The sequence below is a fragment of the Schistocerca serialis genome, chromosome 8, assembly GCF_023864345.2.
Source record: "Schistocerca serialis cubense isolate TAMUIC-IGC-003099 chromosome 8, iqSchSeri2.2, whole genome shotgun sequence".
Taxonomy (NCBI): domain Eukaryota; kingdom Metazoa; phylum Arthropoda; class Insecta; order Orthoptera; family Acrididae; genus Schistocerca; species Schistocerca serialis.
The window spans coordinates 323494452-323512035 of record NC_064645.1 but is presented as its reverse complement, the minus strand read 5'-3'; the positions used below and the strand labels follow the sequence as shown (position 1 = coordinate 323512035).

General features: G+C 40.0%; 1 protein-coding gene across 1 annotated transcript in view; it reads left to right on the top strand.

The window, feature by feature from the left end:
- LOC126416999 (cilia- and flagella-associated protein 44-like) overlaps positions 1-17584 on the top strand; it is a 582681-nt gene that overhangs the window by 401924 nt on the left and 163173 nt on the right. Inside the window, exons 19-20 of the mRNA XM_050084886.1 lie at positions 8000-8197; positions 12133-12425. Coding sequence (XP_049940843.1) covers positions 8000-8197; positions 12133-12425 — 491 coding nt within the window. The remainder of the gene's footprint in view (positions 1-7999; positions 8198-12132; positions 12426-17584) is intronic.

Genomic DNA, 17584 nt, shown 5'->3' with positions numbered 1-17584 from the left:
CCTTTTCATAATATTGTTACATCTGTCCTGTATTTGCATTGTTGGAAGTTTTTAAGGCCAGTATTACACTATCTTATTTCTTTGTTACAGTTGATACATCAAATATTTATGTCAAAGAAATTTAGTTGGTGTGTTCCTTCAACTCTTGATAATAAACCTTGCTTCAACTGGGAGGGAGTGGGGAGGGGGTCAGCAAAGGGCACAATGCATGCAATTAATCGTGTCCCAATGGGCAGGTGGAATATACTGCGGGCGACTTCATATCCACAATCACAGTTACAGCCATCCACCTCTACATCTGGAAACATTCAGCCAGCTTTCCAGAAAGCCAGGATAGAGGTGGTGGTCACTCTCTAAAATAAAAGAAGATCTTAACTTTCCATTCTACTTTGTATATTTTTGAACTCTGGATGGCAGAAGTTAAATAGCACTTCATCTCTTTTGTACTTGTTATTAATTTTGTGGTTATTGGAACACTAATTCTATTAATTAAATTATTCAAAAATAAAAATTGTTCTTATTCCCCATATCGTGTACCAAACATTTATTTATCTTTGGATATTCCCCCTTAACTACTTTAATAAGTGCTTCAGACATTTCTGGAATTATTTTGGTTAATGTGCATTGTGGTATTCGAGTGCTGTACTGTAAACTGGAGTAGCTCTCTCCTGTATCAAGAAATCATAAGTGTCACAGTGAGCCTGTCTTCTGCACATATAGCATTGTTCAAGTGAGTAGTCTCGTTTGTAGTATGAGAAGCCACTCTGCTGAGCAAACACTTTAATGCACTCTCATTCATTCTAAGTAATTTATGTAAAAACTTGACATCCTCCACTTGCAGCTCTCATAACAAATTTTGTTGGATGCTTTTACTGTCTCAAAGTAATACCCATGGCTTCAGCCAAGTATGTTTCCTTTTCTTCTACCGCTTTTCTTCCAAATGCACACTCAATGCAATAAAATTGTGGTACAAGCAGCTGCAGTGCCTAATAACAAGTTGTTGTTGTCCAACATCTTTAAATTTAGTGGAAAATATCACAACAGTGAAATATCTGTTTCTAGCACCATGTCAAAGATCTTTGTCAAATAAATTTGATGGATATTTGATCATCTTTCTTGTCAAAGAAATATGATAGTGTAATACCAGCCTAAGTTTTTAATTTCTTGGTTGCTTTTGTATGTGTGCCTGTATTTCATTGGGTATGAGATGGATGTGACTGGACTGCAGTGGGAGGTGGGGCTGGTTGTATGGGACATGTCTTGCACCTGCGTCAACCACATATTAATGACCCTCGAGGTAAAGGACTGGAGTAAGGATGAACAAGGGTATTCTGTTGGTTGGATGGGCAGTGGAACACAATTTTGAGTGATGCAGGTAGGATTTTGGGTAGGATATCCCTCATCTCAGGGCATGATGAGAGGTAATCAGAGCCCTGGTGAAGGATGTGGTTGAGGTTTTGAAGACCAAGGTTATATTGGGGGACCAGGGGAGTGCTGGTTGGTGGCTGGTTGGTTAACAGATTTACTGGTGTGAGAGGAGGAAATGCACAGAAGATCTGTTTATGGATGAGCTGGAGAGGATATTGTCTGTCAATAAAGATTCTGGTAAGTGTCCTATCGTACTCTTTGTACGTAAAAAATGCAGTTTATGATGACTCACACTGGTGGCAACAAGGAGACCGGCAGAAAGACGCAATGGATTCTGGTGGTGACTGGCAGTGGAGATCATCAATCACAACATGAATTTTGAACCAACAGAAGTCCAGAGTGTTGCCCAATCGTTGAAACATACACTACAATCCAGGGATAAGTCCATATCACAAAGTGTTAGTCAGGCAAAGTCAAAATACTCTGCCATTCAGTGTCATGTGTGTAGGACTTCCAAGAACAGTGAGAGACTGGCCACAATTGCCAGGCTGTAGTTTATTGATAAATACTCATCACAGGGTGACCCAACCTCATGGCTTGCTGTGGTGGCTGAGTGTCATGTGGGCATGAGGTGTGTCTGTCATTTGGAGCCCTGATGTGTTCTTTCTAATGATACTTAGGCTAGATGGAGAAATCATATCGCCCTCAGGTACTAAATCCTTCTTTAATTGGCATGTAGGGCTGAAAGTTAACCAGCTGTTGCAATTTTAATGAGGAAAGGAAGAGAGGAATGTAGGAAAGCCCAAGAAGGTGCCTGTGGAGGGTTCCTATTATGATCAGTGGAGGTGAGAGGAAATGCCATCTGTGAGAGTCTTCACTGATCAACAGAGTCAGGGGCACAGCTGGCATTGCCGTCAGTGGACTGGGCATTGGAAGAGACAGAGCTGGGACGAACGGATTGGTCTCTGTAGGCAGCACAGTCCAATAACGATCCACCTCACTCACTGATGGTGGGGGAAGTGTGCCACCAGTGGTGGAAGTGGGAGCTGGAAGTGGTTTAGGGGGAGGAAAGGGTTCAATTTGCATTGCCTCCCAATGCTAGTCATGGTTTATTTCTTGCCAACACCTAACATGAGGGCAGAGGTTTTTGTAATAAGAGGCAGGCTGGTGGGCTGGCCAGAGTGTGGGGCGATCACAGATGGCATGGCTAGCTGGCAGTGGCAGGAAATAGGGTGGTGGTATGCCACATTACAGATGGAGCTAATTGCGGCACAGGGCCAGCTTCTTCTGGCCACCATTAGCCTCAGACATCTGACTCCACCTGTGGTTGGTGACACTGCCTTAGACCTAGCCAAGGTTCTGGCTGAAAGTATAAGCACAGACAGGGGTGTCCACTTGGTGATGAACTTGTGTGCATGGCCAGTGGGCTTGCAAGGTTGGGTGCAGAAGATTGAGCAGGGTTCGGGGTCCATGCACATGAAAAATTGCAACCAGACTATGTCCCTTCATGGGACTGGACCAGTTGGAGGTCAGGAAACTGATGAGTGCTTTGCTGGAATTGGCTGTTGTTAGCAGTTTGCACATTTCTGTTTTAAATGTCCTGACCCTCCTGTTGGTTTCCTGGATTGGATGCTGACAAAAAATCCTGAAATGCTGATATTGTGAACTAAGGGCCATTGTGGGGAACTAGGTGGAAGGGGCACCCTCTATCACAAGTATGATGCACAGAGAGTGCTAAGTTGTTGCATTGGTAGTTGTAGCTATACATGCTACATATGGAAAGTTAGAGAGAGCACTGACAACAAGCAGCCACATTGCTACCTGGAATGGATCCAAGAAATCGACATATACACTTTGCAAGGCTGGTCAGGGGCATGGCTAAGGGTTGAACCACTGCACTGGGGCTGAATGGTCATAGGTGCAGTTCTAGATAGTGTTCAGTGGTGACATGAACCCCGGGCATGCTGTTGCCTTCATTCTGTACATTCCCAAATGTGCAGTGTGGAAGTGTTGCACAGTATACAGGGCAGAGCATGGAAGGAACTATCACCTGACACTTATCATCTGTAGCTAGGAAAATGACTCCTTCACCAGGAAAATGACTCCTTCCATTTTGATAAGCCTGTGCCATAAGGAAAAATAGGTGCACCATTCTGGGTCAATGTCCTCATACAACAGCTTTGGTCCCCTGCCATACAGCAGACGACACCTTGCCCAGGTGTGGATCATGGGCCATATCTGCTCTAATTGATTGTTTTGTGTCTAAAGCAAAACACAGTTCCTCATGACTATCCAATTTGGCATCTGTGACACACTGCAACTGGGAAAGCATGTCCATGTTGGAGTGCTGCATGGTGGGCTGATAATGGACCTCATAGAACAAATACTGACTTATGCCTAATATTGCATCCACTATGCCACTGTATTGTGAAGTTTTGAATGGGTGCTGAGCAGTGGAATAACAGACCTGTAATTGGCAAACAGCTGAAACTTTGCACTGTAGAGGAACACATAGAACTTTAGGATGCCATACATGATAGTCAGCACTTCCTGCTTGATTTGTGAATAATTTCTCTGTGCCACATCTCATGTTTTAGATGCAAATGCAGTGAGCCTTTGGTGCCATCTGTGTATTTTTGGGACAGCACAACATCAATGCCACAATCTGGTGCATCAGCGGCAAGCATGAAACACTTGCCAGGGTGGAATGCAGCTGAACAAGGGGCCAACAAAAGGCACTTTTTTAGTTGCATGAAAGCCTTCTGACACCTCTGATCACACAACACACAAATTTAACACCACTTTTACACAATTTATTGAGTTTATGGGAAATGTAGGTCACATTTGGAATAAACTTGGCATAATAATTTACTTTGCTTAGGAACAACTGTAGTTCTTTGAGTTTCTTAGGAGCTGGTAACTCAACAGTTGTGGCCACATGATCCTGCATTGGGTGGCCCCATCTCACTTTACATATGAGGCAAGTACTTGATAATCAACGTGAAGAAGCTAGAGTTGTCAAGGTGACAGTGCAGACAGTTGGCTTGGAGCCAGTCAAACAACATCTGGAGAGTGTGCAGGTGCTGCTCCCATGTGGCTCTGGTAACAAAAAAATTGTCTAAATAATTAAGAAAGCTGGGGGGATACCTTGTATGAGTGCTCAAGGTACCTCTGAAATATCACGGGAACACTTACAACTCTAAATGGCAACCTGCTGTAATGATACATGCCAAATGGTGTATTAAGCACTAAAAACTGCTTTGTCTCTTCACCTAAAGGCAATTGAAAGTAGAAATCAGTAAGACCTTTCTCTGAAAAAATATTGACCTGTAGCCAATTTAGTCAACAATTCCTCCTGTCAATGAAGTGGATATGAATTGACATTTGCTTCAGCTTGAACAGTAAACTTAAAATCCATTAGGTATCTGAAACAAGGCCATGGACATAGCCCAGCAGTTAGACAATGCTAGAGATAGAACATACACATTTGCAACCTACCTAGGTCTGCTTTACCTTGCTCAAGCATGATAAAAGCCCCCCGATGAGCTCTAAAAAACTTAGACACTGTTGATCACTTTAAGCAAATGTGTGCCTGGAACCCAGCTGCACAACGTAATACATGTTCAAACACCTGCTTAATTTGTGCACACAATACATCAAGTTCTGTGAATGGGGTCACAGATGAAATCAAATTAACCAAGTCCTGAATTTGAAAACCAGTAGGTGCAAAATTGTATAAACCAAAAATGTTATGTGTTACCCAAGAGTTGACTATGGGTAAGGTTAGTTGCCAAGTAATGTTTTTATACTTACCTTGGACCATAATCTGTCCCTGATATGGAATTGACTGGCCACTGTATGTCACCTCTTTGCACTGAGGAGATTGCAGCTGTGAGAATCCAATGTTTCAGTATGTATCCTCATTAATCAGAGAAGTGGCTGTGCCTGTGTCCACCTGGAAATCTACCATCAACCCATGAATGTACAGTTGCAACATGTGATGTTGCATCTCACCCTTTGCTTCCCTGGGCTTCAGCAAGATAGTTAGCAGTGTGCTGATAGCAGAAGTTGTTGATGCACACTGACCTAGACAGACACTTGCAGGATACCCTGGCTTGCGATATGTAAAACAGATAATGTCAAGGAAGGGGCAGTGACAGTGTTGATGCTGTGGGCTGAAATTTGAATATGATTTTATGCATGAATGTTTTTGGGGTCCATTGACAATGACAGGGAGGAAAATATTGAATAAGCCTGAGTTTTCTTGAGGATGATGCTGATGGTGAACAAAATGCTTCTGTTTGTGCGCATCTACCTATGATAAGGGTGAGGAATGGCATCTCCCCTCTGTCTCTCTTGCCCCCGTCCCTCCCCCCTTTCTCCCATTTCCCTCTCCCATCCCTGTCTACCTCTTCATCTCTGCCTTCCTCTCCTTTTCTCCCCTCCCTTGGTATCCCCTGTCTATCAATGTGATATGTGCTCTACCACCCGAAATAGTGTCCGCTGACCATCCAACCTACAGAATATCCTTGTCCATCTCTACCCTGATCCAGCTACCAATCCTGTACCTCATTGGTCATTCCCTTGTGGTCGACTCAGGTGCAAGAACTGTCCCTGACTCCTACTTCAGTCCAGTCACAGGCATCTCAGGCTGGACTCCAGCATCTCAAGCTGGAATGCAACTATCATGTGGAATGCAAGCAGCAATCCGTAGGTGGCAGGGAAGGGGAAGGAGTAGTAGTGTACGGGTGGGAAGAGGGAAAAAACACTGCCCAGTGGACTGTGCAAGGACTAGACTGGCTACAGGTGCAGCATCAGGAGGTTGTGCCGCAGAGAGGTGGGAAAAAATGAGCAAAAAAGGAGAGGAGTGGGAAATGAAAGGCAGACGTGTTGGCAGAAGGCTGCAAATAAACGGGGTCAGAGATGTGAATGGGAGGAGATGATGGACAGAGGAGGCGGCAACTGTTGGGTGGAAGGTATTGGGACAGTATGTTACCATAGGTTGAGACCAGGATAGACAGGAGCGGAGAATGTGTGGTAAAGACAACTCTCACTGCGCACTTCAGAAAATCTGGTGATGGAGGAAAGTATCCAAATGGGTTGGGTAATGGAGCAGCCATTGAAATCAAATGTGTTATATTCAACTGTATGTTGTACCACAGAGTGGTCTACTCTGCTCTTGACCACAGTTTGGCAGTGGCTGTTCATGCTGGTGGACAGCTGGTTTGTTCTCATATGAATATAATAAGCTGAATGATTTCCTTCCTGCACCACTACCTCCTGACACTGTGCCTGCTGGCAGTCTAGTCTCCGCACATTCCTCTAGTCCGCATTCATCTCTCTCCCCACCCATACACTACTATCCCTTCCCTGTCCCTTGCAGACTACTGCTTGCACCCACAGGATAGCTGCCTTATGGCCCAGGATGCTCGAGTTGGCAGTCATGTGTGCATGAGATGTGCTTGCTTCTGTGTGTGAATGGCATGACTCTCTCTTTCACTGATGAAGGCTGTGGGTGAAATCTTTATGTAAGTGTCTTTTAACTGTGCCTATCTGCAACTTGATGCGTCTCTTTATGGTAAGCAGCAGTCTGTCTTTTCCCACTTTGTTGAAAATAAAGTAATTCGTTAATGAGAATACCAGTCTATCGATTTAACTAGAATGGCTAAATTACTGTTTTGTGCAATATATGGCGTACTGTGATTCAAGAACTGCATGCGACTATTGCATGATCCTCACAGCCACATTTGTGCAGCACCCCTGCAAGCTCATAAAACACAAATACACTGGCATTTATTTGCAAAGAAGATAACTGTGGACTGCAGAGTAGTTCTGATATTTCATAACAAATGGCTCTCGGCACACTTGCTATAAGTAAATATCTGTGACGTTTGACTGACATCTGAAAACTGCTAGTTTGATTTAAGAAATCTCCCCTCCCTTCCCTCCCCGCCCCCACCCACCATTGTGTCTCCACATCCAGCCCTCCGCTCTTATCCGAGCATACTCTTGCCATATCTATTGACATCTTCAAGACAATATCTTTTCTGTTTCCTTCCTATAGCTCTCTGTGTACTCCAAAAACTATATAACCTACAGTCATAATCATTCAGGTTGTGCATCTCATTACACAGGTATATCTGAATTGAAGAAGAACTTCATTTTCTATGGCCTCAAGTGAAGTCTTCTACCTTTGGTATAATATTTTATGTGCTGAAAGTACCTGATCCTCCATGAACTTGAAATGGGAAGAATGAAACATGATTAGGGATGTTTTTGTATCTAGTTCATATTTGGTGGGGGTTTTGAATGATGGCATTTTGTTATGGACATTTGGGAAAGATGTTACTAGTCTTGATCTGATATGATGGAAATGATCAAAGCCGCACCCTTGATGCAAGAGCTGAGCCCTGTAGAGACTAATCCAGGAAGGGTTGAGTTATAAGTGAGTTTGGTCTTCAAAAACTTGATACCAGCTGCTTGTTGTTGCACCTGTTTACAAATAGTATTTGTTTTATTTTATTTTTCTTTAGCCAAATGCCATTATTTTTAGTTTGTAATGTATATTTGTACAATTAATAGAATGTAACTAATATTCTACTAGTCACTCTAATTTAAATTTTATTTTCAGCTTTATTATATCAAGAAAGATTACAATGACAAATTGTATGGACTAAGGAACAACAAAGTGGAGCTTATCAACAGAATTAAGCATTTGCACAAATATATTAAGAACATACATACAGAAATTCCTGATGATATGATTAAATTCCCACCACCTGTTCCAGCTATCCATGAAGATATAGAATTTCCTGAAAGAGAGTTTGAGGTCTGCATCTTACCAGTTAACACAGTTTTATGTTGTATACTGAAGCATATTTCCATACATTGTGACTTATTTTGTAGAAAAAATCTAACGGATACTGCTGTTCCCCTACATTTACTGTCTTGAAATATTTTCTAAATAATCGCACTGCCATATACAATATATGATTTATTCCTCGAATGAGGAGAAGGAAGTGTTTCTAAAATCACTGCATAAATTCTCTGTAATAATAGTGTTGGATCTGCTAGAGGAGGATGCTGAGGAATAAGTGGGTGCTTAGACAGAAAGCAGAAATGATTAGAAGCATGCTTGATCTGAGGGACACAGGTGTTCACTTACTCTTTGTACAGCAGATGCAAGGGAGTGCATTCACTGACAAAGTTGTTAAAAATGAGCACAATCACAGATAACTATTATAAACTGCTGAGACTTCAACTGACTGCACTTGTAGACCACTAGTCGATTGGTCTGACCTGATTGCAGTGTCTTTGTACGTCAGCTCAATGCTAGAGTTACGTGTGCATACAGCTGGATGTGTAGCTTCAAGATGGCCATGGATTGGTGAGGCTGTCACATGGTTTATTGCAAATCTCAGGATGCATTATGCATGTATGTCTGGTATGTTACCAATATTAGACGACACCATAGTCCCCACCGTCCACACACACAAAACTCAAAACTCATATCTGTTGTCATATATTAGTACTGGCAGAAACAATTGGGGGGGAGGGGGTAGGCATGGGTGCAGGTGCCAGTAAGGAGGCAAGAGCCGAAACTGCTGCTGAGCCCCTGTCTGCACCCCGACATCTGTCTTGGGAACGGCCAGAAACATCAGTCAGAAAACCAGCCATAGGGTGCACACCCATGCTCAGAAATGGAACATCTTCCATTGGTAAATCCCAATAGCACCTGGAGGATTCAGGGTGTACCACTGGAAGGTGGCAGTGTGGAGGTGGGCCACAGGCTGTGGCTGCAGTGAGGGTGATGGTGACACTACAAATGGAAACTTGCTAAAGGCATCTACCACAACAAGCTAACGAGAATTGCAGTAGGGACCAGCTAAGCCAATATGCAAATGCTATCAAGGGCTCTGGGCCTGGGCCAATCAAAAAGTTTCTTTGGTGGAGCAGCATGGTGTTCTGCACATGTTGGACATTGTGAATCCAATTGTTTGATTTGGATGTCCATGCAGAACCATGTGCAGTGGAATTGGGCAAGCTGCTTGGTGCATACAATGCCCCAGTTTCCTTGATGGAAAAGGCAAAGAATTCCCTTCTGAAGCAAATGTGACACTACCACGGAGATTGATCATTGTAAGTAATAGGATAACACCCTGCTGGGCTGATAAGGTGTGCCAAAGCGCAAAATATTTGCATACAACTGGATCACTAATCTGTCTAATGGACTGCAGCTAACTGTTGATGAGGTGTTGCTATGGAATATTGAGACTGTGGCCTGCAGCATTTGCCTGAGCAATCTGATGGTGGTCGGTTGAAAAACTGTCAAGTGATATATTGTTTTAAGCATCAATGTGGAAGCATGAGTTCTCTCAGATGCTGATCACCAAATCAATGCCAACTAGTAGGAGAAAAGAGTATCTATGTTCAAATGCTTAGCCATTGACCTGCAAATAATTTTGTACTGGTAATTGTAAAGGAGCACAGACCAACACTACGGCTTTTGCACTATGCATGGAGTGACTGACATGGAAGGGTTGAACATTGAGGTGAGAGGCCTGTGATGTGTCACAAGGTATAATTTTCAGCCATTTTGATATTGGTAGAATCTGGTCACCCCATATATGATAGCAGAGCCTCCTTCTCAGTACATGAGTAGTTGCACTGAACTTTGTTCAGGAGTTTTGATGCAAAGGCAGTTGGCCTGTCTAATGATCCAATTCCGTCTATACACTGGTAAAGTCAAGATCTCTTTAGTAAAAACATTAGAGTTGTGTGGAAGATACAGTGTAGTTCTGCAACCAATTATGCCTGCACTTTATGCTTTACCTTAGGTAAAACTTGATACTTGACACTCCTACTGTAACAATGTATCAAATGACCTCAATTCATTGGACTAGATTCTTCAGCTTTGGACTTTTGTTATTGCTCCCCTTGTTTCTCCAAGCATTTCCACTCATTCATAGTCATCTATTCTTCTAGATCATTGGTCTGATAAGTACATTGCTTTTTTGTTAATATATTTCTTTCTTTAGGCACATAACATTTCTTTTGTAGTATTTTTATGTTAAAAAGCTTTTTACTTCCATGTATGAGTTATATTAAATTGGGATACATATTAATTTAAGAAAATTGTCATTCCTTTTCCCTTTTCTGTTGATACAATTTATGGTTTTCTTCCCATATTCATCTTCATTCTTACATTTCTTGCTCATTATTAACTCTAGCCTCTAACAGTGTGCAATAATTCTATGGGAACTATGTTCGCTCCCTGGCATCTCTCTGAAGGTGAAATGGGTGCTCATCTCCTCAGTATTGTTTCCAGATAATCCTGAATTCTTTTATTTACCCATTATAGTAATTATTTCTTCCTGTCCTTCTCCTTCTCTTTTGATGCTATCAATCTGGTCTCATGTTCAGCCATAATGTAATTTTAAATCTACATACGACACTGGTAGTCATGATGCCCAAAACTATATATAACACTAGTCTTTTACCCGTGGCTTTATCCCCACTGTCCATCTCCTGCCCCCTCTCTCTATCCATCTCCTCATCTCCCCTATCTCTGTCCATCTCCCAACCCCCCTCCCCCACGCCCCCTGTTTATCTCCGCCTCACACTCTCTGTCCATCTCCTACCCCCGCACTCTGTCCATCTCTTCCTCCACCCTCCCTGTGACCATCTTCTCCTCCCCAGAAGTATATACTGGGTCTGTCTCCTAAGAATAACCAGATGCATTTTCTCTGGTGTTTCAGAAGATATTTGAAATTGCATTTTTGCAATGTGTAGCTGGAGTCAGCCTGTACAAATGCTGCTCATTACATCTTTCATGATATGTGCAGTGCCAATGGAAAGCATCAGCTTTTTCTGTTACAAACAAAATTATTTTTAACGCAGAATTTTATCTACCCATTTGATAGAGTAATCTGAAGTTAGTTTAGTGTGATATTCAGTTTAACTACATATGTTAAGAGGGCCAGTAAAACATGGAATTGGAAATGAGCGTTTGTATCAATGACCAGGAGGCCCCTTACGGGGCAGGACCGGCCACGTTGGTGCAGGTCTTATTACATTCGACGCCACATTGGGCAACCTGCATGCTGCATGGGGATGAAATGATGATAAGGACAACACAGCACCCAGTCCCTGAATGGAGAAAAATCTCTGACCCAGCCGGGAATTGAACCTGGTCCCCTCAGGACAGCAGTCCGTCATGCTGACCATTCAGCTATCGGGGCGGGTGCTAGTAAAACATGATGAATAACCAGTGATGCAGCAGTGACTTAATTGTCCTGCTGCGTGGTGGCAGCAGTCGTGGTGGGCCAGTGCAGCACGCTAGTTACTGCTGGAGTACTGGATTTTCTTCATTGTTTGCTGTTCCTATTCATACACACCACTCAGCCAAATATCCTGCTAGACTCATTTGGGCCAGGGCAGTACACTAGTTGTTGTTGGAGTATTAGTTATTCGTGTTTGTTTACTGTCCTTAGCTATACACACCAATAAACCAAATACCCTGCTAGAGTAATACAGACTGCTCTATTGAATGGGCATGTAAAGTTCTGCTTTAAAAATAATTTTGTTTACAACAGAAAACAAGCTGATGCTTTCCGTTCATGTAGGGCAATGAATAAAATATGTGATGAGCAGTATTTGTTTGAACCAAAAATATATCTGGTACATAGCTTAGTATATGAACAATAATTTCACTGTCCATAAATTCATATGCTTATAGAGTATTATTTCTTCATGATTTGGCAGTTGAAAGAAGGAGAGTCTGAAACCCATACTGTACCCCAAGAAACACAAGTTGTTGATGAAGTAAATGCAACATCTACTACAAACGAAGTACTAGATGTCACCTTTGAAATACTGTTAACTGAAGATAATGAAGCTGCAAGAACTGAATCTAGCAGTTCATCTCTAGCAAATTTAATGTCACGTTGTTACACAATGAGTACACAATATGACATAGCAAAGGTGACAGAGTTACAGGATGATGACAAACAGTCAACTTCTGTGGAAGAGGAATTCAAGTCTTTCAGAGAATCCAGGTAAAATTTTGAGTTTTTGGGTGTTTCGAGTCCAGTTATATCATAAAACTAAATATCAACAAACTGTAATAAAACTGATTTGGAAACATAGAAATTTTTCGGGCTGGAAAAATGCTAGTTTTTTTAGTATTGCTGCTTACTTTTATGTATTAACGTGAAACGATGAAATTTTAAAAACTGAATCAAACAAACAGTAATAAAACTGATTTGCAAACAGAAATTTTTTCAGGCTGAAAAAATGCTAGTTGTTTTAGTATTGGTGCTTACTCTTATATATTAATGTGAAACGATGAGATTTTAATTAGCTTCTAAGCATTAGAGGTTTCAAAGCAATGTAGTCTGCTAATCATGTAATGGAATAAATAAGACAGACACAGTCAGCATTCAAACACACACACACACACACACACACACACACACACAGTGCTGTATTGTGTAGGGGAGATCCACATACATATTTTTTTTTCCTCACTGCTGTTGAACCCACTGTCGACCATAGAAAACAGTATTTAATTCCATGAGAAGGTCAGATTGCTTCATTATAAATTGTCACTGTATGGCTATGACACATTTACCAGCATTCTGTTAGCTTATCAGTGGCTAACTTTGGGTCACAATGAACACAAATACATAAGTGTATCATAATTGATAAATGAATCTCCATCACATGTATACAATGTAATAGAATGCTCTGGATTACAAAAACACCATGAAATAAGCCATGGCATGGATACCTCCTGTCTTTCACATATCACCATCTCTCACATATAGTGAAATGGAGATTAATTGCACTGCATGAAATAATGACTCATGGTGAATGGCCCCAAAGTATGAACTTAACTGATACCAGATTTATTCTTCTCCTGAGTCACTACATTAAGAAATGAATGCAGAACAGCAGGTGTTGTGGACCATCAACAAAGAAACAACACTATACTACTGACATGTATCAAAAGATCGTTACTGATTATTAACCCTGTGTTTACTGGGGATTTCTGTATGAAATCACATTTTTAGGTTGACTATGTAGCTTACCTTGATGTTTATCAGTAGTTAAAGACCTCTAGAGGCCATCTCCAGAGCTTGGTGTTCAGTACCACACTTTTCCCATTTGTCTGGGTTTGAAATTACTGTTATAACTCATGCTTCTCACGTGCTCTGTTGTTTGTAAGTAGTTTCTTGTGGGAGTTTAGTTTTATGTGCTGTTGTTGCTTGATTCTTGACATGCTATATCAGTTACTCAGTGAATTACCAGTTATTCAGAAGTGACTAACCTCAGATAATGCAAATGAAACTAAAATGATAGCTTCACATAATATTACATTTTCTTGGTATGGCTCTACTGAATGCCAGAATTGCAGAATATGAGCTTCAAGGAGTGTGAAGTTGCTGTCACTGCAAGGCTTATGTGGGCACCAATGTGTCCACCAACTACAAGAAATTTGTTCTTCATCAGATGTTACAAAGAATACTTTCAACAGAATAAATAGATAAATGAAGCTTCAGATATTTCTGTGAAGGGAACATCAAGAGGGTATACATTGTGTAGTACAGTGAGCTATCCTGTGAGACGTAACACATCACGTTGAAGAAAATGATGGATCACACTCTCGGTCCTTCTAAATGATGAAGGGTGATCATGGCATTTAATTAATGTTTTTATTAGCAGTTAGGTTTTGGATAGCATATTGTCAGAGAAATAGTTCATTAAAAGTGAAACTCCTATTTTTTTAAGTTTCATGCAATCCACACTTAAAAAACACAAAATTGTTGAAAATGCAGAACAAGGAAGATATTAAAACCTCCAACCGTACATTGTATAAAATCTATATAAGTGAAGGAAATTAAATGTACAATACAATGTTTATGTAATAATTTGTGCTAATGAATTTCATCAGTTCTTAAAAAATCACAGATGTGTAACAGCAAGTAAAAACTCGTTGAAAAATTGAAACTGGTGTCTGGGTACAAGGTAATCGAGCTATTTTCTGATATACTACGACAACAAATGATATCTCAAAGCGTACATTTGTGAGGGATTTTTTCCTTTGTGCTCACCCAGAAAAAAGGAAAAATTGATGAAAGTGGTGATTTAAACTGAAAACTGCGAAGTACGGTGAAAAGCATCAGTATCTAACACATCGAAATCCGTTCCCCCCCTCTCAAGGGACACAAATTTAAGGCATAGAACAACGTAAAATTGGAGAATGTAAAATCAAAGTTCCATTGCATATGCAGTTAATTTGGGGTACATAGGTGCAACATATCTGCAAGACAGGATGATGAGTTCAGCATGTCCACCTGCTGTTGTTTGCTTGTTCTTAGACACCATGGCTTAAGGGGATGTTGTGGCCATGGAACAAAGGCATACACAACATCTATAATGGTGCTGGTCATTTTGGTTGTCAAAAAATATTCTCGTTGTTCAAGATATTTGCATCCAAAGATTTGTGATAAATTGTAATAAACATATCTGATAACAATTAGCTCATTGTATAAGGAAGCTTAAATATATTGTTGTTGTAAGAAGACATATTGCAGATCAATGTGTAAAACTGAGAAGGACTCAGCTTTCTTCCAGCCTCTAGCACTGGGGACTCTGTAAAGGAGAAGAAATCTGCTAGCAAGAGCAGAAGCACAATTGTCCAGATTTAACTTGTGGGTCTGGGTAGTAGTTAACTTTATGAGATAGGTGACCACGGAGAATATATCACATAGTGAGATGGAATAAACCCAAAATAAATAAATTAACGCTCCAATTTGGCTCTGTTCTTCAACAGGACTGAGTAAAAATTTACACTTAATTTTTGTGCCCTAGTGATGGACGCAAATATAATGGTGTTAGGAAGAAAAAAAAAAAAAAAAAAAAAAAAAAAAAAAAAAAAAAAAAAAAGAATTATTTTGAGAAATTTATCAAGAAGAAATTGGAGAAATATGCCATTGTCTTTGACAATGAGTGTCAACAGCCACCAGTAATTTGCAGTGTAAGCACTATTAAAAGAAGCACTGCCTGTGAATAAAGAGAGGAAAGTGTATGTAGTCAACCAATTGACATTTATTTTTGGCTATGGTGGATTCCAACTTGGAAGAAGTTTGATCAATCTATGAGTTGAAATAGCGACGATAGCAGTTTGTACCATCTCTGACTGTCACCACAGCTTCAGTATGACACAAGGGCAACACCCTAATGTGCTGCCTCACCACAATCCACTGCTGTTCCAACTTAGCAATACATTTGAGTCAGCTGACAAGATGGAATCAGCAATTCATTACCTTCTCACCATCAGTTCAGCACAGCTTTGATGAGCTGTATCTGAGATAAACTATTTGTTTTTCTATTATTTTGATTGTGGTTGTGTGATCGTAACTCATCATTGTGCTGTTTAATGATGAGTGATTTTATTTCTTTAGTAGTACAAGTTCATGATTTAGTTCTTCTTCATAGTTTATTGTTGAATTTATTGTATGCCTGTGGTTACTCATATTGTGGAGAGCAATTTACTAAAAGTATTTAAAGAAGAAGAGTTCTGCAAGAATTAACTAAGAATTAAGAAACAACTTAAAAACCTCTAGTAATGAATTAAAAATTAATTAAGAAATGATTTTAAAACCTCTAGTGATGAATTAAAAAATAATTAAAGCAATATGATAACTAATAGTAATACCAATAATTCAGAATTGTAGACAGCTATAAATACTTAAAAAAGGGAGTTATATACAGAGGTGAACAATGAATGTGATTTAGTATGAAATTAGATCAATGAGCAATTTTGTGAATTAAATAATGACTAGAAACAAATGAAAGAATTTATGAAGTGGGAGTTTAATAATATTAGTGAGCAAACCTCAGACACCTAGATAAGGTTGAACATATTAGAGCAGTCTAGGGATTCGATTGTTTCCCTTAGTCCCCAGCCTACTTTTGCTAGTTTGGAGGAATGAATATATGACACAGTCAAGCAGAAGATACAAGATGAACTGGCCGTAGATGAAGACAGCAACTCCATAGTTCATCCCAGAAGTGTTCTTCAGATTAAAACGAAAGGAATGCAGAAAGAAATCAAGGGAAGTGATGAATCAGATATGCCAAGCAGAAACCCCAAGTGTATAATTGTCCATTAAAATGTGCAGTCATTGTGAGATAAAATTAAAGAGCTAGAAGTATTACTGTCAGATCAATTAAAATAAGTATCTGTAATGTGTTTTAGTGAACATTGGCTAGCTGCTGAGATGTTAGCAGTCATAAGTATACAGGGTTATATTATGACATCTCATTTCTGTAGAAAAATATCTACAGATGGAGGAACATGTATATTTGTGAAAAACAGTATCAGCTATTGCTGCCTAAAATCTCTTGAAAAGTTAGGAAAAGAAGGTGATTTTGAAATTTTTACTGTAGAAGTAACCTCAATAAAAACAATCATCATTTGCCTGTAAAGAAGTCCAAACTCAAACATAAAAATATTCTTTAACCAACATGAAGGTAGTCTTGACAGTATCAGGGACCTAAACAAAACAGTTATAATATGCGGAGACTTAAACATTGACTTTAACAAAGTTTCAAAAGATAGAGATGACCTTCAAAGTTTCAAAAGATAGAGATGACCTTATGGCTATTTGTGCAACATACAACCTGCTCCCAATTATAAATTCCCCTACCAGAGTTACAAGTGTATCCAGCACCACTATTGATATTATACTGATAAACAAAGAAAGCCATTAATATGCAGCTAGAAACTTCAACACAGGTTTCAGTGACCACTATGCACAGATTCTTGAACTATCTTCAATGCTGAACTTAACTAAACAAACAGAAACAATAAAAATAGGAATAACCTTCAACCATTGAATACTTGAGGAATTTACTGAAGAAGGAGACATGGACTGACATGTACAGATACGAAAACACAGATGAGAAGTTCAACATACTTATGGATATATTTACACATTATTTTAACATGTCATTTCCAGTTAAAAATCAGAAAATTAAGTGTAGTTGGCTCAACAGCAAAAATTGCTGGTTGACAACAGGTATAAAAAAGTCATTTTCTGAAAAACAAAGATTATATGAGACCTCCAAGTCTTCGATGGTATCCAATGAATCCTTGCACATTTAAAGAATTATAAAATTATACTTAGAAAAGTGATCAAAGAAGCTA